This window comes from Tamandua tetradactyla, chromosome 1, assembly GCF_023851605.1.
Source record: "Tamandua tetradactyla isolate mTamTet1 chromosome 1, mTamTet1.pri, whole genome shotgun sequence".
Taxonomy (NCBI): Eukaryota; Metazoa; Chordata; class Mammalia; order Pilosa; family Myrmecophagidae; genus Tamandua; species Tamandua tetradactyla.
The window spans coordinates 171,949,521-171,977,466 of NC_135327.1; the positions used below are offsets into that span (position 1 = coordinate 171,949,521).

Below are 27,946 nucleotides of genomic sequence, written 5' to 3' on the forward strand. Positions count from 1 at the left end.
GTATGTATATATATTTATATAATAAGACAAATAGAAGTATGTCCTAAATCAATAGCAGCAACGGCTTTTCCAGGTTCTGCAGTCATCTGAACAAAATTACAGAGACATCCAGCACACTCCATTAAAAATGCCCCTTCAACTTAATCGAGCAGCATTTTAGAGTTAGAAGGGGACTTTTAAGTTTGCTTATTCAGTAAATGCTAATCAAGCAACTGCACTGTGCAGGCCTTGTGCTGGGTGCCAGATCCTCCAGTCCTATCATCCTCTGGTCTGTTGTATCATAACACTGGTGGGAACCCAAACCAACGACATTCTTTTCTCCTGCCCTCCCCCCCCATCAAGTCTGGGTCTTAGCTTCTTCACAATTTCTCTTTAGACATTCACTTCCATTAGACACATTTTCTAAGTGTGGATGGTTTTCTCTAGGAGAAAAAAGTGATAAGTGAATTTGCCTAGAATTCTGGGTATTTGATTCTCATCCCTTGCAGATTTAGGTCTCGGTTTCTCGCTACTTCAAGACCAAAATCTCTCTCGATGAAGTAGAGCCCAGCCCTTGGGCACTGAAATTTAGTATACGTTCTGGGAGGACAAATGAGCCCTGAGGGAGAAAGAGGAGATAGAGATCCCAGGTCCGCAACTCCCAACCACGACCTTTGCTTCTGCCCACTCCCCTGGACAAATGCAGAAAGAGTATAGACAGTGGGGATCACAGGGTGGGGGAGGTTTGTGGGACCTGGGCCTCCCAGGATAAACTCAGAGAGCCCAGAGCCCTGAAGAAGTCTGGATATCATAAGTGGTTTCGATGTATTTCTGCTCTGACTTGGTGGAAAGGACGCAAACTCAAGAGTCTAGCGTATGTAGGAAAGTCTTATTACTAATATCATTAAACCTTATCTTTAGCTCAGATCCCAAGGAAAACTGGTAGTTTTTTCTTCCTATACTGTTTACTTCATAATTCTTCTTTATTTGTGGAGTCATAAGAATCATGCTTCAGATTCATAACAGAAGCTACACACCCCCCATTGTAACCCACTCTGCTGAAATTCTGACAGGGTTGACAAGCATATGGTCTTGGAAGCTCGCTGGGGACTGCTTTGATACTTTTCACATTTTTATTACTCTAGAAGTTACTCTTTTCCCAGGCTCATAATCTGGCCTTTCCTCTAAACTCTCACCTGCACTGTGGGTCTTTTTCTATTTACTCAAAAAACACTATTTAGATGCCAAGGGATAAACAATATGGCACCCCTGGCACAGATTTTTCCAACCTGTAGAGCAAGTTCCTGACTAGTAAATCAGGTGGCTTGTCCTTTATCACTCAAAAGGAATGGAAGAGGCATTGATAGGAGCCAGCCTGACTTACTGTCAGCGTTGCAAGGGAGCTTGGGAGTTACATTAGCATTTTTGAGGACGTGAGTCTGCTTCAGTTGCCTTATAAATACAGCTTGACTCAGCCACTTTATGAATGACACCATTGGGACATGAGGTGGTTCCTGTTCTTTGGGGCCCTTATCGGGCCCAGTGTTTATGGCCAAGAAAAGTATTTTGGGTAAGTTCCTTTTGGACTTAATATTATTTTTTGGTTGGTTCAGAAATATGGGAGCCAAGTAAATTGAAAATGAATGGCTATTATACCATAAGTAGTACAGCATTGGGGAAAGACGACTTGGGCTCCTGTCCCAGCTCTGCCAGTGTGTCTTCTTGGACATGTTACTTCTCTCTAAGTCTCAATTAATCTGGGAAATCAGAGTGAGATGGACTCCAAGGTCCGTTTCCAGCTCCTTCATCTCTTGCCAAATCTTTTTCTTCACAGTTTGTATTTGTAGTGTTGGTTCCAGGCATCTTCTACTTTCTTACCTCTACGTTATTAATTGCCAAGAGTTACCAGAAATTATTTGTCTCTAATTTTCTACCATGCTTAAGGGAAAACCTGAGTCCCAGCTGGGCTCTTTGATTTTACCTTTCTGTTAATGATGAAGGCTTTGTAGATCTGGTGCTTTCTTGTCAGCTTCCTGAACTTGAGGATTTGATATATTTTGTGGAGCAATAAGCTATGAAAATTGACATGCAAGGACACACCTGTACATTGTGTGTATGTGTGCATGCACACATGCTCAACATGCTCCAAACAGTATCCTTTGAGGTTTGCAAAGGAGAGGATATTTAGGAGATAGGAGAGATGAAAGAATGCCATGGTGCCCTGCTAGAAGATTGAATTATAATGACCCATTACGCATAATGCTTTGCCATTTGCAAAGAGCTTTCATGTACATTATCTTCTGGATCACATAACAGCCCTTCCAGGCTGGGGTGTTATTTTCCTCAATTTAAACATGAAAAAACTTGGCGTTAGAAAGGTTAAGGAACCTGCCCAAGGTCACTTAGCTGGTAAGCAGGGGAGTTAGAACTCTGAATGCAAAACCCATATCCTCCTGGTATAATGCAAGTTAATCTCCAAATGAAATCCTCTGTCTCAGTGATTTATCTGTATCTATTAGCTTACCCTCTATTATACCACCTGGCTAAAAGGACATTGGGTTTGTTTATTGAGATAATTACATGTATGAAATTGCATAATTTTTATGGTGATGACTTCTGGTTACACCTGTGTCTCTACTGCCAAATAGCTCAGAGGGGTTAGGCCTAGCAGGTGGCCAGGGAAGGAGACTTTTCCACAGGCAGCTCAGAAGTAGGTGAGTAATGACTACATTCACCACCTTGTGGGCTGACACACAGAACTGCCAGGTGCCCACTGCAGCTATTCACATGGCTGAAAAATCTCTATCCCTCAGGATGCAGACCTCTCTTACAATGCAGCAGACTCCTGGCCCTGAGACAGCTGGCTGGGCCCTAGAGTGCTTACCACGGAGTTTTACACGGAAGGGGCTGTGTGGCTGAGCTAATTGCAGTTGATTTTAACAAACAGTGTCCTACTCAACCCCAAATCTGTTCTTACTCCATGATAGGGAACCAAGCAATGTTGTGGAATCCTTTCTGGGGTCCGTAGACATATCCCAGACATCCCGCCTAGGGAAGGCTGGTCAGGAAGCCAGTACCTATGTTGGCTTTGAGATGGTGGCGACGGAGATGAGGATGGTGGTCTCTCCCCAGCACCTAGTGTCCTTCCTTTCCCTCAGCTCACCCACCTCCCTAGTCTCTTACTCTGCTGGTGTCTTCTGCCCTGGTGTTCAGTCATATTAAGGAGGGGATGACGGCTGGGTGCCTAGAGGTATGGGGCAGGCAGAACTGGTTATAACGTCAAATTTAAGGGTTCTGCTAAACCATTTCTCAACACTCATGGCTGCTAAGCTTCACTGGGATGCAGGTGAGAGAACACAAGGAACAGGTGACAGGGGCTCAAAGGACAGGTCAGTTGGCTGCTTACATGGTAAAACGTCAGAAGGGCTAGAGGCTCAGTCACCAAAGTGATTATTAACTATCCAGATCATGGGACAAGTGTGAGAGTGAGTGCAAGGGTATCACGAATCACTGTATTGGCAGCAGCTGGACAGCACTGGCTATGAACGAGGGCTGGAGTTATTACACTTGATCTTAGCCAAAAGGCCGAGGAGCCATAAGGGCCAGAGTTGAGAAGAGCTGTAAGAATCCTCATCTAGACCTGGAGGAATGGCCACCGCAGTCTGCAAATCCCAACATGTGCCTCTCCCATCTCCAGGCCAGTCTTCCATCTTTAGAATGATCTCAAGGTCTTTGGATTAATTTCCAGATGGTGGAGCTAAGTTGTACCCAACCATCCATGCTCTCCTGACCTGAAAAAGTAGGCATTTCCAATCAGAAACAAGGACAATGAAGTCAAGAAAAAGGCTTCACATAGCATCCTGATTTATTTTCTCGTTGTCTTCAAGTACTAATGTGCTTATACTCTGTTTGTTTTTTGACTTTTTTTCTTTTTCTTGATGTACTTATTTATACTCTTAAGAATAATGTTAGATCTTCCCTGTTTCCTCCTAACTTTTAGCACCATTTGAACCAGGCTAATTTTGCCTCCTCTGATTAGGGAAACTTTCATGGATTATGTGGGTTAGGTTGTAAAAACTGGATAGGAGATTGCCAGGCAAATGAGGAAAAGGGATGGGTCCATAGGCAGAGGAAACAGCATGTGCACAGACATAGTAGGACAAAAGTGTATATGGTAAATTGGGATTCCAGAGCCGAGAGAGTGTCAAGGGGAGAGGTGGAGGGGAGACAGGTGGGAAAGGGTTCGATGCTACACCAGTTCTTCTACCATACTCTTTGTGGGCTGCAGAGATTTCTTTAACCTCTGTATCTTGACTGATTAGAGCATGATGAAACGGGCTGTGGATTTAATCATCATCTGGGCCAGTTAAAAACAGTGTTCCATGGCTGTGGACTGTGCCCAGGAGTACGGAATTTCTCTGATGGCATCATCACTTCAGGAAAAGTAAAATGTATGCTCTAGGTGAATGCAAAATTTAACTTTCACACTTGAAAGAGCTTCTTATTCTTAGGTTCCTTGGTTTTTCTTTTCCTGTTTCCTTTCCCTCCCCTTCTTCTCTGCTATTTTTCTGGTCAATGGTGTATTTTGGGGGTGCAGTAGAGATGCCAAAATACAAACTCTTTTTAGAACATCTGCTTTTTACTGTGCCCCTTTTCTGAAGTTTTGGGGTAGGTTGTGACAGAGCCTGACTGAGTTCAGCAGACTGGCCCTGGTACTCAGTCAGGTGTCTGGATTTCTCTTCGGTTTTAAATCCATCCCTTTTTTGTGAGGCTGCTTGCCCATGTCAGGGAAATGGTGGTTTGACTCTCCCTCCTCCTGGGGCTGCAGCCCAGCCCTGAGCAAGCCTGTCAGGTTTGGGCTGAGACCTGCCCAGCCAGAGGTTTCTCCATGACACCCCCAGCAGCTCTCAGGGGATGCACATTAGCCACCCATCTCCCAGGGCCCTGTGGAAACTGGATGATTCTGGCGAAGTTGAGCCTTTGGCACTAGTGTTCCCGTCAGACCTGCCACCTGAAATAGGAGTCTCTGTAGTGGCCCTGGCCTTCTGGGGGCTGGCTGAGACCCCCCTGGGGGGCCCCCAAATCCTCCCAGAACAAAGTTATAACTCGAAGGTCCTTCCGGATCTAACCGGTTTTCTAACAAGGAGATGTTGAACTGCCACGTGAGATTGCACGTTTAGCTCCCTGGGACCGAATCATTTTCTCTGTCAACAGGTCCTTCAGCCCACAGCCCTCTCTCTCCAGCGGCTCTTCCCGCATTCACTCTTGTCAAAGGGATGACGCATGTGACAGCGTCAAGTGCAGATTCATTCGGGCCGTCACTTAGCAACGGGCCTAATGGATCCCCCGACTCCCTGAGCCGCTGAGAGCACAAAGGCAGCTTTTCAGGCTCGTCCTTCTCCCACCCACACAACACTTCAGGGGCCTCTACCCCTGCCGCTGCTGCGGAAGCTAAATGGTGTATGTGAAACAAGTGCAGGGCGGACAACAAAGGGGGCTCGGGACTGGCCGGCTCCCTTCTGGGCCCTCTCAGGGCCCCATTGAGCAGATGGAATCCCAAGTTTAGCACGAGTACCCTGGGCCTAATTCGGTTTCCATTAACTTTCCCCAATTTTTTTAGGATCCTGTAGCTGGGAGGGTTGGAAAGAGCACCCAGCATCTCCCATCTTTTCTAACAGGAGGATAAACAGCTAAACCTCCATGGATAGAAGGGGCCTGTTTTCTTTTCCAGCTCCTCCCAGCAGGGAGGTTCTGCCAGAGTTTCAATCCTTGCCCCTGACAGTGAAGAAGTGCTTCTTTATGTCTTGAGTTAACTTTGCGTGTAACTCAGGAACATTCCTTTCTGTGAAATATATATGTTTTTCATTATAAAGTAATATGACCACATTACAGAAAACAGATACCAGGGGGAAAAAAAAAGTCAGCTGTAATCCCACGACCTGAACCATAAGCACTGTCAGCATTTGGTATATTTCCGTTGTCTGTTTTTCTTCCAATGCATCTGCTTTTTCCATACTTGTAATCATGGCATACATACAACTTTGTGTCCTGCTCTTTCACTTAATATTTCCCTTAAAGTTATACCATAAGCACTTTTTCAAATTTGCCACGTAGTCTTATTTTTAATGGCTATACATTATAACCAAAGACTAGACCATTTCCTCTCATTTGGATCAGTTATATCTGGGACATTAGGTTTGGTTTGTTTGCCCACTGAAAGCTCACCATTTATCTTTTTTCCCCCCCTAGGGACCAAGTGTTTAGGATTAATGTCAGAAATGGAGACGAGATCAGCAAACTGAGTCAGCTAGTGGATTCAGACAACCTTATGGTACCTTATTCTTTTTAATCTCTTGGGTATCTTCTAACTTTGGTGGGAGAGGACCCTGGCACCACAGATATTTTTCTTATTATTCCTGAAGATTTACCACGATTAAACCTGTATTATCAACATGCCATTTACGCAGTGGAGAGGATTGATGGAGGAGAAGAAGTGCTGTACATCAGTCACACTGCCCTGGGAGGTGGGAGGCCTGAGGAGTGGACCCCATCCTTCTATCTGCCATACATTTATGGGCTCTTAGACTCTGCCAGGTGCTGCTTGCTGGCCAGTCATGACCAGAAACAATTGGGAAATGGGAAACTTTGTTTTTGGGTATAACCCCGCCCCTTGGGGAACACCCTGGCTTTTGGCAGTGGTTCTAGAAAAGTGAGCTCATTGTGCCTTTTACGTGAATTGTCCTTTAACCTGGTTTTGTTTCTCTTCTTTTCAGCTCAACTTCTGGAAACGTCCCTCTGCTTTAGGTCATCCTGTGGATGTCCTGGTCCCGTCAGCCAGTCTGCCTCCAGTTAAATCCTTCCTGAAGTCCCAGGGTTTAGAATACTCAGTGACAATTAAAGACCTGCAGGTGGGTAGGCTAGGGCCCATCTCTGGTCTTGCATAGGATCAAGCAGCCCATTCAGAGGGGACCTGAGAGACTTTCAAGTTCTTTTCCTTCCTTTCCCCATTTTATGGATGAAGAAATAGAGGTAGATGAACATAAAGCAAAGCAACTTGTTAGAGGAACGTGTTGTCATAGAAAGGGCATATATTGGTTATGGAACCAGACAGATTTGGATCCAAATCCTGATTTTGCTAGCTACTGGCCATGTGACTTCAGACAAGCTTTTAACCTCATGAGCCTCAGTTTCTTTGTTAGTAAAATGGTAGCGTAATATCTGCTTCATAAGATTATTGAGAAAATTAAGTGATTAAATGTACATCAAACAGCTGACGATGTCACACACATGCCCCATAAATACTAACTCCCTCTCCCTTTTCTTTTTGGAGGCCAGGGGACAAAAATAGAACGGTGAGGGAGGGTGTCAGGAACCAGTCAGAAAAAGCACCCTTTGAGAAAGGGAGAGTGTCACCAACAGCCCCCAGCAGAGGGAACATCATCCCAGCCAGACACCAGCCTCATGACCTGTATGTGAACAGCAGGACAGAGTCTGGCTCATGTTCTCCCCTTCATTGAGGTAGGTTATGGACTAATTAGTGATTTGGCCCGGGAGTTTCCTGATGGCGTGAGCAGCTGTGAGCTTATTAATCATCCTCACATGTCACAGACATCTGCCAGGAACCTTCAAAGTATGAGTGGCTATAAGAATTTCTTTGTTTCTGAATGGTTTCCCAAGCTGTGTATTTCAGAGTACTGGATACCAGATGCAGGCTGATGTCTAGAGAATTCATAGTATAGGATAACCAAATAGCACATATGTTGCTTCCAGGGAGTAAGTGGGTTTTGAATGGGGTGATGTAAGTTGGGTGCCAAGAAGTAAGATTTTATAGATATGTGAAAGAAATCTGACCCCCTTCTAAACCCGATATGTGTGCTGCTTGATATGTGCACTGAAGGTGCTGCCATCTTGGTCGGCCCATACTCTAAGCTATGGAGATAAAACATGAACCAACTTATATATGGACCTCTCTTGCGAAGTTGTCATGCCTGTTTTAGGCTCTTTTAGATGATGAAGATGAGGAAATGCAACACAATGATGTAAAAGAACAGAGTGGTGATAACTTCAACTATGGAGCCTACCATTCTCTGGAAGCTGTAAGTATTTCAGAGTAGGTCGATATCAAGTCGTCTCCTGGATTTGTGTAAGCCCTCTCCCTACTTCCAGAAGGCATCAATTCTTTGCATAATATCACTTCACTTAGGGACAAAAAATATATGTGCACTTCACTCTATTCCTTTCTAATTCTTGGGTTGTTTAACTCCCACCAGCACCTAAGATTATAGTGCAATACAAACTGGATGTTTTCTCTGATATGCATCCTTTTTTTGTTAAGCAACTCTTTAATGAAAACCACAAAATAACTGCAATCATTTCCAGTCCTTGTAATTCAACCTTCTTGTGCCCCAGCATAATCCCTCTATTTTATTCACTCAGAATAAAATGTTGCTTATTCCAGGCAAATAGACAAGTGATTATTTCCAAGGTTAACCAAATATTTCCACTCATTTATCATGACTACTTATAACATATATTTGTTCCATAATGCATTTTGGTTCTGTATTTAGTTAGAAATCACTTTATATACATGACTGACTTTCAAGGTAAGCCAACCCGTCAAATGAAAAACTTGGAGCTGAATAATTTAATATGATATTGGAACTTGAGAAATCAAGAGGGACCATAGAATGGAACTGCATCCATGCAGAATACTCTTTTCTTATGTCTCTCGGTATCTTCTTCATTAGTCTGAAGACTTTCTTCTAGCTCAGAAAGACATCCCAATATAAATTGGTATTCTTCCTCATATACCTTAATACACGTTGTTGTTTGTGTACAAAGGTGTGTTCCTGGCATGCTATTCACGTGTCATATACTTTGAGTTGTTTTTCTTTAGACAAGGGGTTATTTCAAAGGTTAATCAACTCTTTCCACTTCTTTCTCATGATTGTAGGTAGTTTTGTTTATTGTGCACAGTTCTAGCCATACTGCCCCTCGATCCCACTTGTGACCAATGACATACATGTGCAAAACAGCTGGATAAAGTTAGGAGTTTAGTCTGGGGATGAAAGCAGAGCTAAAGGGCCCACACAGGGATCAAACCTATGACATTAGCCTCGTTAACATGAAACACTCCCCAGCTGAGCTAACCAGTCACAAATGTCATCAAAGACTTGGAAGGACACATCCCCCCCACCTGCCTGCAGATGGAGCCTCACTTTCGCATCCAAATATGTGCTCTGTTTTCTCTGGCTTTAGGTGCCTTTTGCAATCTAGTTCATGGCTTCCTCTTCCTCCCTGCAAGGACTTTTGCTGTGAATTGGTGTGCCATCTCCTCCTGGTTTGAGCATATTCAGTGCTTTCTAGAAAAAACTTTCAAGAGCTTACATCCTACAACTACTCAAGCTTTCTTAGGTCTCTAGTGGGAACTTCTCTGCTAGGCTTTCTGGTTCCAGAACTTTGTGGTTGTTGTGGTGGTCTCTATTTTTGTTAGTTTCTTAAGTCAGTTTTTCCTTGAGGTCTGGCATTGTGAATTTAAACTCCACATCTGGACACAGCTTGGTGTTCTAAATTTTCCTGGGCGACTTTCCTTTCTATCATGGCCTAAGGCAAGGACCCTGCCTTTGCTTCACTTTTTAGGGTCAGTAGGTAGACTATTCCAGGCCCTCATCATGCCTGGAATGGCCAATTCTAAACTCTCAATGTAATATACAGGTCTCAGTTCCTGCTCCTTGCCCTATACTGAATCTTGTGTCCTTTATTCCTATTCCCAGTTTGCTGTAAATCCTCAGCCTCTAAGGCAGATATATGGTCCTGGGCTTTATCTCCTGAGCTCTGCTCTGGTAGTAAATTCTTGCTTTATTTCTGGTACCTTCCATTTCTGCTTAAAAAAAAATTTTTAATTGGCTATACATTTGAAACATTTTCATTGTCTTTTCTGTGGGTTGCCCATGTACTGGAGGATATGCTGGGGGACTGGTTTCTTGCTTCTGTTCAGTCTGCCATATTGATTGTGAGTCTAATAAACTCTTTAAGCTTGATTTTATTCTATATTGATTACACATTTTCCTCCTGTGTATAGCTACTTCTTCCAATTTTTAAAAGCTTTTATTTTGAAACAATCTCAAACCCACAGAAAAGTTGCAAAACCAGTACAAACTTCAGAGAACTCTGGTATGCCCCCATTCCTTAGCCTAGACACCCAGATCCACCAACTTCAACACCCTACCACCCTTGCCATGTTTTTCCTTCCTTCCTTCATTCGCTCATTCGCTCCTTCGTTCCTTCCTTCTTCCTCCCTCTCTCCCTCCCTCCCTTCCTTCCTTCCTTTCTCTATCATTTATCTATCTCATTTTATGATAGATAATGAATTTGAGAACAGATTGCGTACATCATACTTCTTGAACACACAATACTTTCATGTATATTTCCTATGAACAAGGATATTCACTCGTGCAGTTATCAAGTTCAAGAAATTTAACATTGACATAAAGCTTACATTCTGTATCCCAATATTTTCTTATGTTCCAATAATGTTCTTTTTTTTTTCAATTTAAATAGACAGTAATTTAAATTTTAAAATAAAAAGCCAGATAATTAAAACCTGGCTTTTTTTTTTTAATTTTGTTTTTATGTTATTTTTTTAAATACCAAAAAACACGTAACAAATGCAAACATTCCTCTTTTAATCCTGGTAATGTCCTTTTGAGCCTTTTCTCCTCTACTCCTAAATCCCATCCATTATCCTATATCACATTTAATTGTCATTATCTCTGTTAGTTTACCTTTCTTTTCTTTTGTTTAAATTGTGGGAACATATACCCAACATAAATCTTCCTATCCCAATCCCTTCCAAGAATAACAAAACTGCATTTACAAAGTTGCAGTAGCTATCACTAGAAATTTCCCTTCACCCCAAACAGAAACCCTACACTCATTTTGCATTAACTTCCAAATGCCCCTTCCCCCACCCATGATAACCTGTACTTTAATTTCTGTCTCTTTAAGTTTGCATATTCTCTGATATTTTCTTTGTGGTTACCATGGAGCTTAAATTTAACACCCTGTATCTATAACAGTCTTGTTTGTTTTGATACCAACTTAAAAAATTCGATAGCAAACATAAACTATGTTCTTATATCCCTCTGTCCTTTTACCTTCATGTAGTTCTTTTCACAGATCACATATTCATTAATTAATGAGTCCTAAACCATTAATTTATCATTACATTTTATGCATTTGCTTTTTAGATCCCATAGGAAGTAAGAAGTAGAGTTACAAACCCAAAATACTGGCATTTATATTTACCCATGTCATTGTTCCCACTGGAGGTCTTTATTTCTTTATACATCTTTGATCTGTTGTCTGTTGTTCTTTCCTTTCAACTCCAGAATTCCCTTTAGCATCTCTTGTAGGGTAGGCCTAGTGGTGACAAAGTTCCTCAGATTTGTTTACCTGGCAATGTATTAATTTCTCCCTCACTTTTGAAAGACAGTTTTGCCAGATATAGAATTCTTGGTTAGCAATTTTGTACTTTCAGCATTTTAAATATATTTTCCCATTGTCTTCTTGCCTTCATGATTTCTTTTTTTTTTTTTTTATTTTTATTTTTTATTTTTTTTATTTTTTATTAACGGAAAAAAAAAAAAAAGAAATTAACACAACATTTAGAAATCATACCATTCTACATATGCACTCAGTAATTCTTAACATCATCACATAGATGCATGATCATTGTTTCTTGGTACATTTGCATCGGTTTAGAGGAACTAGCAACACAACAGAAAAAGATATAAAATGTTAATATAAAGAAAAGAAATAAAAGTAGTAGTAATAGTAAAAAACAACAACAACAAACAAACCAACAAGCAAACAAAAACAAAAAAAAACCCTATAGCTCAGATGCAGCTTCATTCAGTATTTTAACATGATTACTTTACAATTAGGTATTATTGTGCTGTCCATTTTTGAGTTTTTGTATCTAGTCCTGTTGCACAGTCTGTATCCCTTCAGCTTCAATTACCCATTGTCTTACCCTGTTTCTAACTCCTGCTGAACTCTGTTACCAATGACATATTTCAAGTTTATTCTCGAATGTCCGTTCACATCAGTGGGACCATACAGTATTTGTCCTTTAGTTTTTGGCTGGATTCACTCAGCATAATATTCTCTAGGTCCATCCATGTTATTACATGGTTCATAAGTTTATCTTGTCTTAAAGCTGCATAATATTCCATCGTATGTATATACCACAGTTTGTTTAGCCACTCTTCTGTTGATGGAGATTTTGGCTGTTTCCATCTCTTTGCAATTGTAAATAACGCTGCTATAAACATTGGTGTGCAAATGTCCGTTTGTGTCTTTGCCCTTAAGTCCTTTGAGTAGATACCTAGCAATGGTATTGCTGGGTCGTATGGCAATTCTATATTCAGCTTTTTGAGGAACCGCCAAACTGCCTTCCACAGTGGTTGCACCCTTTGACATTCCCACCAACAGTGGATAAGTGTGCCTCTTTCTCCGCATCCTCTCCAGCACTTGTCATTTTCTGTTTTGTTGATAATGGCCATTCTGGTGGGTGTGAGATGATATCTCATTGTGGTTTTGATTTGCATTTCTCTAATGGCCAGGGACATTGAGCATCTCTTCATGTGCCTCTTGGCCATCCGTATTTCTTCTTCTGGTAGGTGTCTGTTTAAGTCTTTTTCCCATTTTGTAATTGGGTTGGCTGTCTTTTTGTTGTTGAGTTGAATAATCTCTTTATAAATTCTGGATACTAGACCTTTATCTGATATGTCGTTTCCAAATATTGTCTCCCATTGTGTAGGCTGTCTTTCTACTTTCTTGATGAAGTTCTCTGATGCACAAAAGTGTTTAATTTTGAGGAGCTCCCATTTATTTATTTCCTTCTTCAGTGTTCTTGCTTTAGGTTTAAGGTCCATAAAACCACCTCCAGTTGTAAGATCCATAAGATATCTCCCAACATTTTCCTCTATCTGTTTTATGGTCTTAGACCTAATGTTTAGATCTTTGATCCATTTTGAGTTAACTTTTGTATAGGGTGTGAGAGATGGGTCTTTTTTCATTCTTTTGCATATGGATATCCAGTTCTCTAGGCACCATTTATTGAAGAGACTGCTCTGTCCCAGGTGAGTTGGCTTGACTGCCTTATCAAAGATCAAATGTCCATAGATGAGAGGGTCTATATCTGAGCACTCTATTCGATTCCATTGGTCGATATATCTATCTTTATGCCAATACCATGCTGTTTTGACCACTGTGGCTTCATAGTATGCCTTAAAGTCAGGCAGCGTGAGACCTCCAGCTTCGTTTTTTTTTCCTCAAGATGTTTTTAGCAATTCGGGGCACCCTGCCCTTCCAGATAAATTTGCTTATTGGTTTTTCTATTTCTGAAAAATAAGTTGTTGGGATTTTGATTGGTATTGCATTGAATCTGTAAATCAATTTAGGTAGGATTGACATCTTAACTATATTTAGTCTTCCAATCCATGAACACGGTATGCCCTTCCATCTATTTAGGTCTTCTGTGATTTCTTTTAACAGTTTTTTGTAGTTTTCTTTATATAGGTTTTTTGTCTCTTTGGTTAAATTTATTCCTAGGTATTTTATTCTTTTAGTTGCAATTGTAAATGGGATTCGTTTCTTGATTTCCGCCTCAGCTTGTTCATTACTAGTGTATAGAAAAGCTACAGATTTTTGAATGTTGATCTTGTAGCCTGCTACTTTGCTGTACTCATTTATTAGCTCTAGTAATTTTGTTGTGGATTTTTCTGGGTTTTCTACGCCTTCATGATTTCTGATGAGCAATTGGCACTTTATTTTACTGAAGTTCTCTTGTATGTGACACGTTGCTTCTCTCTTGCTATTTTCAGAATTCTCTTTTTGTCTTTGTCATTTGACAGTTTGATTATAACATGATACAGTGTGGATCTATTTGGGTTTATTGTGTTTTGAGTTCGAGCATCTTGAATGTGCACATTCACGCGTTTTGTTGAATTTAGGAGGTTTTCAGCCTTTATTTCTTTAATATTCTCTCTGTTCCTTTCTCTCTCTTTTCTCCTCCCAGGACCCCCGCAATGTGTATATTGGTGCTCTTGATGGGGTCCCATAGGTTCCTCAGACTCTGTTCAATTTTCTTCATTCTTTCCTCGATTGCTCCTTAGACTGGATGATTTCAATCATTTTATCTTCAAGGTCACTGACTCTTGCTTTTACTACCTCCAATCTTCTGTTGAACCCCTCTAGAGAATTTTTAATTTCTCTTACTGTGGTCTTCAGCTCTGTTTGGTGTCTTTTCAAAATTCCCATCTCTCTACTGATATTCTCTTTGTGTTCATCTGTCATTTTCTTGATTACCTTTGGTTCTTTGTCAATGTTTTCCTTTAGCTCTTTGAGCATATTTAGGACCATTTCTTGAAAAGTCTTTATCCAGAATGTCCCAAGTCTGGTCCTCCTCATGGATGGTTTCTACTGCTTAAATCTTCTCATTTCCCTGGGCCATTACTTCCTGTTTCTTTGTATGGTTTACAATCTTTGTCAAAACCTGGACATTTGATATTTTAGTTTCTTATCACTGGAGCTCAGATTCTACAGCATCTATTCTTTAACTTGTATCCAGTTAGTGTTGTGACAGAACTTTCCTTGAATGCTGGGAACTAACAAACAAACAAGAAAGCCCTGTAAGTGTTTTCCTTTAGGGCTTATCCATATAATAAGTTTAGAGAATAGCTCCAGTTCAAAGCATAGGGGCTTCCCTTCTGCAAGCCTTTAGTCTTGGGCATGTGCATGTGACTCTAGAAATTTCCCTATTCCTATGGTCCCAAATGTCTCCTTGTCCCTAAGAAACAGTTCCTTCACAGACCCAGATATTGCACTGTATGCCATACAGCCAGCAATCCCTTGCCCCAGGCAATATGACTTGAATGCTCTCTGGCAGCATTCTGTAGGAGAGCTTGGTGAGCTGCTTTCTACATGCAGGGCAAGTTCTGGGGCAGGGAGTCCCTCAGGCCACCACCAGACAGATTGGGTCGTGCATACATGCTCCTAGTGTGTGCACAAGGGTAATTCTTCTCACTTTGGAACTGGAACCAGAGATCCATATATACCAGCTCCATACCATTCCAGTGAGGGGTGGGGGAGGGACCAGCTAGGGCACCATGAGATTCCATAGCTTTTAAGTAGCCTTTTGCTTGATCTAGTGCTTGCCTGTTACTAAGTCTTTTGTTTTCTGGAGCTTTAGGAAAGATATATCTGCCAATCTGGCTCCTTCTTCAGTGCTTCCATGGGAGGGTGGAGCCCTGAAGCTTCTCTCTCTGCCTGGACTCTCCTTCTTTCAGTTTGAAAGACTAAATATTATTTTATTTCCTTCTTAAGAAATTTCCTCCTTAAGGCTCAGGCAACTAACATGGATGTGCTCTGTTTAAATCAAATCTTTTTTTGCTGAAAGTGAATGGAAGCATTCTTAGCTATGATTTAAAGCTCTTCACTTGCTCTCACAAAACCTTTAGAGAGTGGGGTACCTGTATCGCAGGATGTAAGCAAGATGGCCCTTCGGGAAGAAGAAAATATTACAACTTTGTTTATATTTCTACATATATTTATTATTAACCTATTTTCATTACTATTTTTTATTTTCATAATGTTCTCTCTCACACACATGGCACATGCTAAATATTTCTTTTACTTATGGTGAAAGTGATTGAAAAGCATAGAGAGCATTGTTTTCCAGAACATTGGCTGAATGTTGCTGATGATCCTAGTAAGTATGATGTAAAGGACTGCAGCTATTGGAGCAATATCTGCATCTAGTTTAGTAGACTGTCATTTTGTGAACAAATAACATGTGTCACTCTTTAGAAAATTGTAGGAAAGGACTCTTTAGGCAGTTCCTCAAGAGTAAGCATTCCATGTCAATACTAATGTCAACCCCAAGGATAGTGGTTTAGCAAAAATTAAGCCCAACAAAATAAAGTTCACAGATACCCACCTATAGCTGAACACCTTTTTTTTAAAATGCCGCTGGGTTCACTTTTTCATGCTACAGATTTACCGTGAGATGGAAAGCATTGCCACAGATTTCCCAGACTTCGTGAGCAGGGTGAAGATTGGATATTCATTTGAAAACCGGCCATTGTATATACTTAAGGTAAGGTCCTATGCACCTTGAAGGGTCCCGACTGAGCTCAGCCTCCTGGTTCCTCATGTCCAGGACTCGCCCTCAGCACCCTAGAGGAGGAAGCTTTTCAGGACTTCTTTGACTTAAAAGAGAAGAGTGATGTTGGGAGACATCTTACACCTGGTTAGAATTTTGCCTGACAGCAAGTCCCATGCTTTTTTTTAATGTGGGGGAAATTATCATGCGCACATCCCATACCAAGTTTTGCCTGAAAATCTGGATCTGTACAGAGGATTTAGCATTCCAGGAAGCTCTCAGGTAGACCTTAGTCTTTTGTCTTCATCCCCACCTCTGTAAATAGCAAGACAAATCGGGATGGGTCTACTAACTCTATTCTGCTTTTAGGGTGCTTATTGGAAAAGCAGCCTAAGAAGCTAATTTTAGGGTTTAATGTAATTTTGGAGCTTTGGCTACATAAGCCTAATTTCCAGATATTTCTACCAGATTCAGGTCTATCTAGGCAAAGGATATATTACATAAATAATCTAGCCAAATGAATAAAAAGGAATTTGGAGATATGAACTACAAAACAACTGATGGTGCTAAGAATTTGCCAAATCCTTAGCATCACATAAGCCCTGAAGAACCCAGGCTTACAGCAAGTGGGCAAATAACTAGTGAGAGGATACCCGACACTAAACTAGCTGCTCTAAAGTAAGTACATTTAGATTATTTGCCAATCTGATGGAGTCCCTGGCTTCCTTAGCACCAAACTCTGACCCTACAGTCTGGTGAAGGCTGGAGTGAGAATTCATTAATACCATTTACAAAGAACCATAGTGAATCCCCCTTCCCAATTTAAAAACCAAATTCATTGATTGCATCAACTAAAAAGCCTTGTTCATGTGTTCTCTGTCCCTCTGTTGATGCCATTTTAGGTCTTTTGAGAGAAATGATATTACCTTTAATCACACCATCATTATGATCCACAATAGCATTCATTTCCCTTTCATATTTGTGTCAAATACTGGAGAGTCTGGAGCTGCAGCTTGGCCTGCCAGCCACCCAGTTAAGCTCCCTAGTCACAGAGAAGCCTGATCAGTAGATGGTACCCTGAGGAACATTTGGTCTCTGAGTGATCTTAAATGGATTAAATGAATAGGATCAAGGTGGCGAGAGGAAAGGTGAGCAGGAGATGAGGGCGTGAGTGTCATTTTCGGGCTTCTTTTTCCCTCTGCAGTTCAGCACTGGAAAAGACAAGAGGCGGCCAGCCATTTGGCTGAACGCTGGCATCCATTCCCGTGAGTGGATCTCACAGGCCACAGGAATCTGGACGGCGAGGAAGGTCATGTCGCCTGGTATTAGCCAAGAATATTGGTGGGCTGGGGATGCCCCCACAGCATCCATGTGGCTGGGCCCAGAGGACAAAGTGGAAAGGGCTGTGCACAGACACAGTCGGCTAGGGGCCTTTTAAGGTTAGAGATGCAAAAAGTCAAAGCCCTTTGTTCAGCCCTGGGACAGTAAATAGCAAAGTGCATTCGTGGAGGTGAGCCAACTAATGAGCAGCAGAGATGAGCCTGAAACGTGGACCTGTAGTTGTTTCTGTAAGAAGGGACCAGTGCCTTCTTAGCAGCAAAACTCCCATGATTTCCTCCCACTGTGGGCTCTCAGGGACCTCACACTGCTTCCCCTTCTCTCTGGAAAGCCTGCTTTGATCCAGCTCTGGGAGGGGAGGGGTGGTGCTTGTGGAGGCTACAACTTCATTACCCCTTTAATGGGAGATCAAATTCCCTGTCACCATTATGATGTAAGGCAGCCTCTCCTCCTACCCGCCCCCCCCCAGGAGTGAGTAAAGCAGGCACCCCAGCACTGATTGTAGAAGATGTCATTCACAGAGCCATGTTCCATCCAGGTTTTGAAGTGCGCAAGAGGCTTCACTGGGAGCTGTGCTTGTGAGGGTGGCAGAGAAGCTTCAGAGGGTATTTTAGGAGCAGGACATCTGGTGGGGAAGACCCACAGCCTAGACCTGACAATCCATCCTGCGATGGTGTAGCTGACAAGTGCTTTGTCTCTGCATAGATTGTCTCTGATTATGGGAAGGATCCTGCCATCACCTCCATCTTGGAGAAAATGGACATTTTCTTGTTGCCTGTGGCCAATCCTGACGGATATGTGTACACTCAGACTGAAGTGAGGAACACCTAATGGGCTGGAGTTAAGACTTTTTGTTGAATTCTTTGCCTTGCCACCAAATAGTGGCATGATCTTGGAGAAGATGTGCTTATCACAAATTTCCTTGGGATGTCATTTTCCAATCATTCTCAGAGTTGAGAATCCCCAGGGAATATTTTGTCTTAGAATTGTCTAATGAACCTCCACAGTCTATCCGGGATAATTATCAACATTTTACCAATCTTCTTTTCATGTTTTCCTCCCACACATTTTATTTTAAAACACATTTTATTTTAAGGCATTTTGAGGTATTTTAAATCAAATCCCAGACATCATGTTATTTCACCCCAATATACTTTAGTATTCCTCTCTACATGATGATTATTTTTAAAAACATCACAACACTGTCACCGTTAAAAAAGTTAACAGAAATTCTTTAATATAATGTAATACCTCTAATTTTCTTAAAAATGTCTTTTAGGAGTCATTTTCTTCAGATTAGGATCCAGACAAGGTCTGCACAGTACATTTGGTGGTTGTGTCTCTGAAGTCCCTTTCATTCCACAGCAGGCCCCTCACCCCAACCATTTTATAATTCCATTCATTTGTTGGAAAAACCAAGTAATTTATTCCATAGCATGTCTCACATTCTGAATTTGGCTAATGGCTTCTTTGACATACCATTTAATTTGCTAACCTTATCCTTCATATTTCCTGTATACTGATGGGCAGATCTAGAGGTTTGAGTTGCTTCAGGTTCAATTTTTCTGGCTTATCTCTGATAGCCTCAGTTCCCACATCTGTCCTATGCACTTCCTAGTACATCAGATATGATTGAGGCACATAATGTCAAGTTTGTCTCACTTTTACCAAAGCCAAAAATCGATTAGTGGGTTCCAATAGTGTTGGCTGGGTTCTTGCATTATAAAATTTTCGTCAGGGAATTTTTGGGGAGACCCTTTCTTAGGGCCAGCGAAGGCTAACCCTCCTCTCTCTGGAGAATAAAAGGAGACTGCTCAGTTCGTGAGGACTGGAGCCTAGATGGCCCCTCAGGCAGAACTCTTATCTTTTTCATCAGCCCCACAGCAAACCCCCTCCTCTCCTGTGCCTTGACCTATGTTCTTTCCTTGGTGGAATTTTCAGAACCGATTCTGGAGGAAGACACGGTCCCGAATTCCTGGAAGCCACTGCATTGGTGCCGACCCAAATAGAAATTGGAATGCCAGTTTTGCAGGTGGGTGGGAGAGACCATTTTCAATCCTGCTGTCACCTGAGCAGACTGCTCTGCCATGTTCTGAACTGGCAGTTGGGGGCCCCATTTTCCAGTCCAGCCCCACTGCTGATTCACCAGAAACTTTGGGTGAATTTCTTATACTCTCTGGGTCTCGATTTTAGTTGCTTGGTTTTATTTTTATAACTTTGAAAGGGAATATTTTAGCAATTCATGCACTCCTGAGCAAATGGTGGGACAGAGCCTTTTTACTTTGTGATTACAATTTATGTTGTTATTTTATAAACCATTCTAGTCTTCTACGTACAAATCCAAGAGATTTTCTTATCCCTGACCACACCAGTTTCTCCAGATTGGGATGGTGGGTAGAAGGGTACCTGGTGGCAGTTACCACTACGGATTGCCACATACATACAGTTAAGGCCAGCTGGGTTGCTGCTGGATATAATTGGAGAATGAAAAATAGCAAATAATTGAACCTACTGTTCAGCAAGAGGATACGTCGTTGTGGCACCTACAGTTCCCTAAGAGACAATATTGTGTTGTGATGATTAAACCCTTGCAGTTAGCCCTTAGAAGTTTACCCTCAGTCGTTTGATGTCATGCAAAGGGAAAGAGAATTAGGAGACCTGGGTTTGAATTCAAGCTGTTTAAAAACCACCCCCTGCAGAAGGGCCAGCTATGTGCCAGGCATTTTCCTATATATTATTTCATTTATTATTCTTACCTAGTAAGTGAATTTTATTACCTGAAGTGAGAAAACAGAGGCTCAGAGACGATCTAAGAGCATATGGCTAATGAAAGTTAGAAACTAAACTTACCTCCCAATTCCAATTCCAAATTCCAGTTCTCTTTCACTATTCCACAGCTGCACTGTTGTTTTGCTTTTGTTTTTAGTGTATTCCCTTTACTTGCATAGAAATACCATGCAAATATATGTGGGAAAGGAACTGATACAGATGTGGGAACTAAGGCTATCAGAGATAAGCCAGATATCCCCCAAACTGGGATGATTTCCCTCCCTCTTTCTCTCTCTCTCTCACGCACACACCACATGCATCAGGGAACTATATTGTGAAGGAATACAGATGGTAGCATTTCTAAATGCCTGTCAAATAATCAAGAGATTTTAATTATGACAGTGGATTGTTCGGGGCAGCATTGGCCATTAGAATCTGAACCAGGAGAATGAACAGATGCCAGTATAAATGGAGACATTTTTATTATTTATAGGTATTCACATTAATTATCTAGAATACTTATGAATTTCAACTCATTGTTAAGTATGACATTAAATAGTTATAGCAACTCTTATTGGTGAGCTACACGGTCAACTCTATCTATTTGAAGGAGTTCTAGCAATTTTCTTTCCCAGTTGTAGTCTAGCGATACCTCAAGCTTCCTCTTGCACCCCTTCTCTACAAATATACACACACCACAGGCCAGGCCCCCAGTGGCATCCAGCAGTGGTTTACCTTTTGCTAATATCTTCAACTCTGTCCTCTGGGCTATGTGTCCTACAGCTCCGTTTTCTTGTTCAGTGGGTTAATGTTTCAACTTGGGCCATCTCCTACAGGAGAGGGAGCCAGTAACAACCCGTGCTCTGAAATATACCATGGACCCCATGCCAATTCAGAAGTGGAAGTGAAATCCGTGGTAGATTTCATCCAAGAACATGGGAATTTCAAATGCTTCATTGACCTCCACAGCTACTCACAGCTGCTGATGTATCCGTATGGGTACACGGTCCGCAAGGCCCAAGATGCTGCTGAGCTGGTAAGTGATGGGCTGCCTTCCGCCCAGCCTCGAGCCTGCTTTTCCCTTCGGGTACTGCCCTGGTCATTCTTCAGCTTTCTAGGCAAAGTCCAGGAGTCTGGGCTCGTTTCGTTGAAAGCCAGGGCTTCTCTCTCTGGTCTTTGGGATGGGCCATCAGGCTTACTGGGGATGGGAAGAAGACCGTGTCCCTTGTTTCTGTGTCTACTTTGAGTTCTTGGGGCCATTCCTGGCCTTTGCTTCTCATTTGTTTTTCTGATGGAAACATATCAATGGCCTGCTGCTTGACAAGAGCTGTGATTGGCAGTGTGACAGGCAGGGGCAGATGCTCCTCACTCCAGCTAAGGGGGAGTTTAGGGGGTGTAGGCCACAGCCAGGAGATGCTCGGTGCCCTGTGTCCCATTCAGGGAGTCATCCCAGGACATAGAGACATACTTACGTTTGGACTAGCTGCAACAGGAGATGGCATCTGTGGGGTGACTGCTGAGCCACTGTCTCTGTGCTGGTCTGCTTGCAGGCACAACTCTACCCTGAGCCACCTCTAGCTCATAAACCTCTGGGCAGTGGCAGTGGCAGCCCCACCCAGGGTTCCTGACTAGATGTGACTAGGTTCTGGCCCCCACTGACCCTCTCAGGCAGATGCTCTGTGCAGGGCATTCCCATATGTGGCCCCTCTGCCTCTGCCTCCACTCCAGGATCACTCTGTGACCTTCCCTCATGTTCACAGAAATGACATTCCCTTTCCACAGAATAGGTGAAGATGATGGTGGCTTTACTACATTCCTCATGGGTTGGTGAGCAGCCCTCCATATCTCTGGAGAACTTGAATATGACTTTTTCAGTTTGAGCATGCAATACAGAAGCCTTCAGGGGGCTCATCTGCCTTTCTCTACCTCCCTCTGTAGCCCCTTCCACCAGCTTCCCCAAACTGGAAAGAAAAAGCTGGGGATGTGGGAAGGTGTTGGAGGAACCATTCCATTGTCCTCTGTTTGTAGTCAAGGTTTGGCTCCGGTTGGATGGGAAAGAAGAAGAGACCAGAAGGGAAAATCAGGGGAGGTGCTGAGAATCTTCCAAACCATGGCAGTGCAGAACAGCTGAAGAATGTCAGGCTGGGGGGATCTTCCTTTCTCACTCTGCTGCTTCCCTCCACCTAGGACGAGGTGGCAAGGCGTGCGGCCGAAGCTCTGGGTCTGCTGGCAGGCACTGAGTACAAAGTGGGCCCTACTTGTACCACTGTCTGTAAGTACTTGCTGAATTTATTAGTTACTTAGAAAATGCTGTGAGAGGAAACTCGAAATGGAGTGGGAAGATTGCTTTTTGTTGTTAGAAATAGACTGAATTTATATCAAGGCTGGGTTATCACGACCGCCGTCGCCACCAGGCGATTTGTGGTGAGCCCATGACTAGTTGAGTCCCGTCGTTGGGGTGGTCTGCTCTCTCTTTACCTTGCAGGAAAGATCCTGACATCACTTAGCAAATCTTCCTCAAGCCCGGTCCATTTTCAAAGGGAAGTCAGCTCTGGGCCGGCCCACCCATGGTGGTGTTATTGGGGGTGGGAGAGATTCGCATTCTTATTAGAAATGAAAGAGTGTTGGAATATAGCAGGCTGGGTTAGGGGGCCCTCCCAGCCGTGGCTGACATCAATCATTCAGTTAAAAAAAAAAAACAAAAAGCCACCAATCTACCAAAACTGTCAAATCTAATCCTGATTTTGAGGCTCATTATCCACAACTTCACCTTTGCTTTGGTTTCTCACTGAAATGTTTCATCTGAGCAATTCACCATGTTCCTGCTGAGATCCTTCCAGTTCTCTTATTCTGAGAATCTGTCTTTAAATGTTCCCTTTGGAAAAAAAATACGATCATTCTCGAAGAGCCACGCTGTAAATGAGAAATATAAGTGCCAACGTGGGAAGTACAGCTCTGATCTCATTCAAGACAGGGCCCTTCTTTTCCCCTCTAGTGCGTCCTCTGTAAAAAGTTTTCCAACAGTTGGCCCACCCTCAGAGCCCCTGCCAACTTGCTGGCATTTCTTTCCTCTTCAGTACTGAAATCCACTTTCCCATACGACCTGCTTCGCCCTCTGCCCTAGCAGTTCCTTCTGACCTCCTCTTCTGGGAACCTTCCCACCCCATCTGCTGGGCCTTCCTCTGTGCTCTGATCTCAACACTGCCTCTGTGTTTCGCATGCCACTGGGCTGCGTAAAGTGGCTGGCGTGATGCTGGGGTTTGTGCTGTTAATTGCAGCAACAATCCATTAATTATTCACGCTTAATCATTATTACTGTTGTTAAATGGGAGCTCTTGAGAGAATACATCAGGAGAGTTTCTCCACCCTCTGCTTAATTAGTCAGAACTGAGTCAGGGACCACAGAAAGCTAAAGGAGGCTTGGTACCAGCTCTCCAAAGAGGTCCTCCTGAAAGACCTCTGTGGGCCACCAAGGTCTTGGCTTTCGGGTCAAACACCCATTTAAATAATGGTCTTGTCCTCCCACATCAAACACATTCTTCTCCCCAGCGTGAGCGGCGCCAAAACTAAGCGATACGCATCAGATTCCTGCAACAGAAGAGGAGGAGGGCTCTCCTGAGGGTTGTCTAGGAGCCATAAAATTTCCTACCTCTCTCAAGGGTTTATCTTCTGTATTCTTTATGCGCTTTGTCTGCCCTCCACGCTTTCCAAAAAAAAAAGTAATCAATTTTTGCATAATAACACTCTACCCCCATGGAACTTTTCTTATATTACCATTTTAGATTAAAATAATTCTAAAAAGGATTTCACACTTTCTTGCTTCCTTAAACAGAACCTGCAGAAGAGATGTAAGCCCCTTTCTTCATGATTAAGTGGTCTTCTGAACATCAGTTATTATATCCCGAAGGTCTGCTGTGCCTCATGGGGCTGTTTGATTCCTTAGCTAACGAACCCCCAGCCTGTTTCACGTCTTTAATTCTCGGGTCTGCTTGTGGGAGCTTGTATGTCTCCTTCCTCCTGTCACATAGTCAGCGGTGGCTTGTACTGCTTTCAGGCGAGCTGCCTCTCGCAATCTTTTCCCCTCCTCTTCACTGATTCTGATCTACTAAGAACTTGGAAACGCATTCTTGGGGCTTGTTTGACTCATGGATAAATGAGGAGCGTTACAGATGTTCATGGCGACATTGTTTATATTAGCAAAAGGCTGGGAGGCATTACGTGCTCATCAGGGGAGTGCTGGTTAAATACCTTTTAGTGCATTCCTGTGACAGAACACTTTGCCGCCCTTAAATGCATGAGGTGGGTCTATATGTGCTAATAGGAAATAATCTTCCATTGCTTGTTGAAAAAATGCAGTGTGCACAACAGTGTTTATGATTCTTCTTTATAGTTTTTGTTTTTTTTAAAAAGGAGTAAGTAGGCTTTGAGCAGGGACAAAGCGCAGTTTATGAACATAATCACTTTGCTTAGCAGAGGCTCTTTTGCCTCCTTCCTGAATTTTTGGTGTGTTCTGAAATACTTAAGCTTGCCATATAAATAATCTCCAGAAACTTCTGCTGTCGTCATCTGTTGTTTACTCAACATTTTCTCAGGGTAGAGAAAGGCAGTAGGATCTTGAGGAATTTTGCAGGGTTTAGGAGAGCCTGTTCCGTACCCTCAGGGAGCACGTATGCAATCTCGGTGGAAGCAACAGCTATAGAAAAATCAGAAATGGTATCATGAGAAATAGGCTTCAGGAAGAATGGAAAAAGAAAAAGACCTGTACTTTCAGTTAACAGACGTCTACTAGGCCAAATGTTCTAAAGCAGGCTGAAGAAAGCACAGGCCATCATCAGATGGACTTGAATTTATCCATCTATTTCTCATCAGTTTCCTTAGATGTTATCCATTCTGAGCCTGAATCTCCTTGTTTGTAAAACAAGGCAAAAACACCTACCTTATTGGGTTTTGTAAAGTTTAAATGAAATCATGAATGCAAAGTTTCTAGTATAATGATTGGCTCATGGTAGATTCCCAATAATGCTATTGACATCATTTTATTCAGTATCATCTACGCTTGACACTTTTAGCCAATTTCTACTCTAATAAAGTTTGACTGAGAAGAAGCAGATAAACAAGGTCTTGTCTTTCCCAAGCCTTTCGCAGAGAGGAGTCCCAAGGGCTGTGCCTCATTCTCCCTGTGCATCAGTTATCTTTTGTTACATAAAAAATTACCTGGACATTTGGTGGTTTAAAACAATAATTTTTTTTTTCTCACGTGGTTTCCATGGGTCAGGAATTGAAGAACAGCATAGCTGGGTGGCCCAGGGTCTCTCATGATTTGCAGTCAAGATGCCTTCCAGGTTACAGTTATCTAAAGGCTTGACGAGGGCTAGAGAAGCTGCTTCCAAGGTGGCTCCTCACATGCCTGGTGAGTTAATGCTAATCATTAGCCGAAGGCCTCAGTTCACCACGTGGGCCTCTTCATAGGGCTTCTTGAGCGTCTCTACAACGTGATAGCTGGCTTCCCCCAGGGAAGGTTAACCAAAAGAGAGCAAGGCCAAACCATGGCATCTTTAATGACCCAGCTTGGAAGTCACACGCCTTTATTTCTGCACTGACCTGTTAAGTCACCCAGGTCAGATCAGCCTATACGAGGGCACGAATGCCAGGAGACAAGGATCATTGGGGGCCATCTTGGAGGCTGCATGCCACATTCTGTTTCTGTAATGATTGGTTTGGGGTGGCCTGCAGAAATCTATAAAGTGAGTTATTGACAAGGTGGAAATGCAGATTTGAAATCTCTTATTTTAAGACCTCATGGTACAGGACAGCCTGAGGTGTGTGAATCAGGCCAGTGGTACACAGAAACAATGTCTGGGTGTGTTACAGGCCTGGCATCTTGCTGAAAGAACTCTGGATCCCTCAGGTACAACAGGCAGGCAGAGCTCCTGGGCCCTTCCTATCTAACCCTGAGGGGTATTGGGCTTCAAAAGTGTTTTCTCTTCTAACTTACAGACCCAGCTAGTGGGAGCAGCATGGACTGGGCCTATGACAATGGCATCAAATATGCATTCACGTTTGAGTTGAGAGATACTGGACACTATGGCTTCCTCCTGCCAGCCAACCAGATCATCCCCACTGCAAAGGAGACCTGGCTAGGGCTGAAGACCATCATGGAGCATGTGCGGGACAACCTCTACTAGACAAGGAACCTCACTCTGTCTACATTTCATTATACCCATATATGTACACACACTGAGGCCTTGACGTGTGAGTCAGAGCCCTCTGGGTTTGTTAAGAACACAGGCCGACCCCTCTCCATGACCCCTCCCTGGAGTTGTGCATCATGGCAGTGCACCTGTGAGCAGGGCTTCCGCCAGCCCGGCTGCACCTTGGTCCTGCTGTTTCGCTGAGCCTTACGTGTGTCTCTCTTTCCACGCAGCTGGTTGAGCAGGCCACGATTAGGATCATCCCTTACTGGGGTGGTACACCTCTACCTCATCTGAGATGGTCCTCCAGCCTCATCCACATCTATCCAAACCAGTGGTCCTAGTCTGGTAGGGGCCCCGAAGGAGGCACTGTAGGAGATAGTGCTTGCTTTTTAATTCGGTCTCAAAGACAAGGCAGAACCTCCTTTAATTCATCTCACTCTTTCACAAACATGTTTTTCTTTGAGCAACAAATCCTTTAAGGTCATCTAGTATAAAATCCTTCTCTTTTGGTGGAGAGGGCATCCAAATACTAGCTAGAGGATTATTTCATGAATTTCCAGATACTGTAGTTCTTATCATGTTTTCCTTTTATTAGTCAGTGTAACTGGGATGCCAGAAGGGAATGTGTGTCTGTATTACAGATACGGCTCACCCAGAAGCCCTGGATGGAGTGGTGAGCAGGATTCCGAAGTTATCCCCCTTGGTCCTCATAGGCTCACTTCGACTTTGCCTTTTGAACTCACTTCAGAGATCTTGCCCTCACCCTCCAGGGCCTAAATCACTCCTCCGGCCTGGACAATTTCACCGTCTTGGCACATTCCTGTTCATGCTCTAGCCTTCCCTGTGCTTCCTTCTGTTTTTGTTTGTTTGTTTCCTGGACCGTGAGCATCTAAGTGGAGCAAGAATCCATCAGTCAGACTCCTCTTGTTCCATTTCTCCTCGGCAAGTATTGTCTGCCTTTTTGTTTTTGTTTTTTAGCATGTCTGTAGATCTCATCCTTCTGCCCAGGATTTGTGCAGCATCTGGTGTGTACTCATAAGCTAATAAATATTCAGTGTGAGTCTCACGATCATCTCTTAGTCTTCACTTTCACCTGAACAGAACCAAGACATGGCTTTGAATATACAACTCTTTATAATGTTACAAATCCGTTTTAATCCCTGTCTGTATCACATGATCTGTAGGAGTCCTTCTCCCTCAGGCCACGGGGCCTCCAGGGCAGCATTACCTTGGTGATTTCACTCTGGTCCTGGGTCTAGCTCTTAGTTTTTTAGCTCAGAAGCTTAATATTTTCAGTGTCCGTGTTGATTAGACTTGGAGATGCTGACTCACGCTTACAGAGCACAAATAAGGCTGCTGATAAAATCGGAATACGAATTTATTAATTTACATCATGGCATGTAACTGTTTAGTGGATTGAATCCTCACGTCGGCTGAACAGTACATTCTCTCCCTGTAGGCAAGATACATGGGAAGCCAAATTATAATCAGAAGGTTG

General features: G+C 42.8%; 1 protein-coding gene and 1 long non-coding RNA gene across 4 annotated transcripts in view; one reads left to right on the forward strand and one right to left on the reverse strand.

Annotated features, from left to right (window-relative positions):
* The first annotated feature begins 1,470 nt into the window (after positions 1-1,470).
* On the forward strand, positions 1,471-27,757 carry CPA4 (carboxypeptidase A4). Of its 2 annotated transcripts, XM_077132966.1 has the most exons (11): positions 1,471-1,549; positions 6,229-6,310; positions 6,753-6,887; positions 7,977-8,075; positions 16,040-16,141; positions 17,352-17,456; positions 18,191-18,301; positions 19,427-19,517; positions 21,091-21,290; positions 22,442-22,526; positions 26,252-27,757. In XM_077132966.1, the coding sequence occupies exons 1-11, from the start codon at positions 1,482-1,484 to the stop codon at positions 26,437-26,439; spliced, it is 1,266 nt and encodes a 421-aa protein (XP_076989081.1). In that variant the 5' UTR covers positions 1,471-1,481; the 3' UTR covers positions 26,440-27,757. The 2 variants fall into 2 exon arrangements, with proteins under 2 accessions (XP_076989081.1, XP_076989157.1); XM_077133042.1 differs by lacking the exon at positions 22,442-22,526 and having other exon boundaries at positions 26,252-26,440.
* LOC143659798 (uncharacterized) overlaps positions 24,159-27,946 on the reverse strand; it is a 29,174-nt gene continuing 25,386 nt past the window's right edge. The window contains exon 4 of one of the 2 annotated variants that reach the window (XR_013163791.1): positions 24,159-24,947. This is a non-coding gene — a long non-coding RNA (uncharacterized LOC143659798). Of the gene's footprint in view, positions 24,948-26,488; positions 27,902-27,946 lie in introns of those variants that run through there. The other variant, XR_013163764.1, reaches the window with a different exon arrangement.